At 63.4% G+C, this 1,962-nt stretch overlaps 1 protein-coding gene across 5 annotated transcripts in view; it reads left to right on the top strand.

Moving 5' to 3' along the window:
• The first annotated feature begins 581 nt into the window (after nucleotides 1–581).
• Syt7 (synaptotagmin 7) overlaps nucleotides 582–1,962 on the top strand; it is a 25,646-nt gene continuing 24,265 nt past the window's right edge. For 4 of the 5 annotated variants that reach the window (XM_010633025.1, XM_033756857.1, XM_010633024.1 and 1 more), the window contains exons 1-2: nucleotides 582–691; nucleotides 1,268–1,371. In XM_010633025.1, the coding sequence (XP_010631327.1) occupies nucleotides 598–691; nucleotides 1,268–1,371 (198 nt within the window). In that variant the 5' untranslated portion in view covers nucleotides 582–597. Of the gene's footprint in view, nucleotides 692–1,267; nucleotides 1,372–1,733; nucleotides 1,806–1,962 lie in introns of those variants that run through there. The other variant, XM_010633023.3, reaches the window with a different exon arrangement.

Below are 1,962 nucleotides of genomic sequence, written 5' to 3'. Positions count from 1 at the left end.
GCCTCAGTTTCCCTGCCTGTAAAAAAAAGGACAAGCCATCGCCGATCTTGGCTGAAGCTGCTCCTGAATGTGGAGCACTGGGTCGCCTGGCGGCGAAGTGGGTCCTCTCCACACAGATGACGGCCCAGCATTTCTGTGGCCTGCCCGTGCCCCTGTGCAGGACCGGTCCCTGCAGGGCGCCTGGGTCAGGGTGGGAGCTGGGCACAAGGCCTGCCTGGCTGCAAGAGGCCGGGCGGGTGGGTGGCTGGGGCTAGGGAAGCTGTTCTGGAGGGAACAGGTCAGCATGGGCTTCCTGGGGTGCTGCAGTAAGGGTAGCAGGGGACCCGAGGCCCAAAGAGCCGGGGTCACCCCTGACCCTCCTCCTCCATGAGACCACAAGAGAGACCTGGAGAGGGAGGGAAGGCGGACCTAAAAGCTCAGGAACCAGGATGCCAACCTCTCAGGTCTTAATCACCCCACCCACTGGCACCCGACGGCCCACGCAGGCTCCACTGTAAATAAATCGCATCTCCTTGGCTGCGCATGTGCTATCCGCCCCTCTTCGCTGATCCCGCACGGTAGTTCATGGCCAAGGTGTTGGCTTTGTCACTGTGGCTCATGTTTACTGCCTGTGAACCTGTGTGGTGGTGGGGAGCCTGCCTTTACAGAGCAGAACAGAGAGCTCCAGTGCTGTCCACAAAGCTGGGAGGAGGTGGGGTTTGGGTGGAAAAGTGGGCTTTCCTTGCTGGGAATTTTTGGCTGTCTTGAGGGGCGTCAAGGATCCCTCTCCTGAGTGCCCCGAAAAGAAGTAGCTGGAGGATGCTGCAGCCAGTGGGCAGGAGGGCAAGAGGGGAGCCCAAGGGCCGGGGGTGGGAAAGCAGGAAGGTGTGCTCATGGTGGCCAGGGGCCCCTGCCATTACCCTGCGGCTGGAGCCTCGGCTCAGGGGCCGCCCCCTGGAGCTCGGCCTCGGGGCTTAGTGTGTGGGGCGCTTGGGAAGGGGTGAAGCCTGGCCCAGCTGAAGGGCACCTGTGGCCTCTCGCATGGTGGTGTCAGGTTTGGAGAATGGCACATAGAGACCGAGAGAAAATCCAAACAAAGCCCAAGTCCCCTATTTTACAGACCGGGAAACTGAGGCACGGAGGAGGAGGGGCTCCCGAGCTCACCCCGCAAGGCGGAGCTTGGGGGACACGCAGGGCTCTGGACCAGGAGCTGGGGCTCTTCTGGAGCCTACGAGGAGGGAGCGGCGGCCCTGGCCCCCAGGTCTGACCTGTGTATCCTCCTTCCCAGGGGCACCCACCCGCGATGTTCTGCTGGTGTCCGCCATCATCACCGTCAGCCTTAGCGTCACGGTTGTCCTCTGCGGCCTCTGTCATTGGTGTCAGCGCAAACTGGTGAGGTCCTGGGGCCCCTGGGGGCGGGACCCGGGCCTGCAGGCCCTCCCCACGCGGCCCCGGTGCGCAAGCAGCCAGGCACAGGCGCGTGGGAGCCCATGCCGCACGCACGCCCCTCGTTTGCCTGTGTCTGGGTCCCACGCATCTCCTTTTACTCCCTGAGACACAAACCTAAGGACTCGCACGCTCGTAGCTGCACGCGCGCGCGCACGCCCCACTCTGCATCAAACCGCAGACACACACGCGGAGACTGAGAATCGGCCTCGGGCCCGCCCTTCCTGCGGTAGGCGTGACCCCCGGCACCGCGCCCAATGAGGGGGCGCCGCCCGCCCTCTCTCTCCTCTCGATGGGCGTGGCTGGACCAGGCCTCGAGGCCAATGAGTAGGCGCCGCCCGCCTAGTCCCAGCCGACCTCACATCCATCCTGAAGCTCCGGTTTGTACAAGTCCAAACGGCTGCTTTTCATTTTTAACAAGGGCTATGGAATTAACGAGCAGGGTTAGGCCATCAATAAGTAACGAGACCGTCAAGAGGGACATTAGTCACAGAGGGTGCCGGAAGGGGCAGCGGGCTGAGCCACCCGCCCCGCAGC

This window comes from Fukomys damarensis, unplaced genomic scaffold, assembly GCF_012274545.1.
Source record: "Fukomys damarensis isolate Sample0158 unplaced genomic scaffold, DMR_v1.0_HiC HiC_scaffold_27, whole genome shotgun sequence".
Taxonomy (NCBI): Eukaryota; Metazoa; Chordata; class Mammalia; order Rodentia; family Bathyergidae; genus Fukomys; species Fukomys damarensis.
The sequence above is the reverse complement of the archived record's forward strand: the minus strand, read 5'-3'. Positions and strand labels throughout refer to the sequence as shown.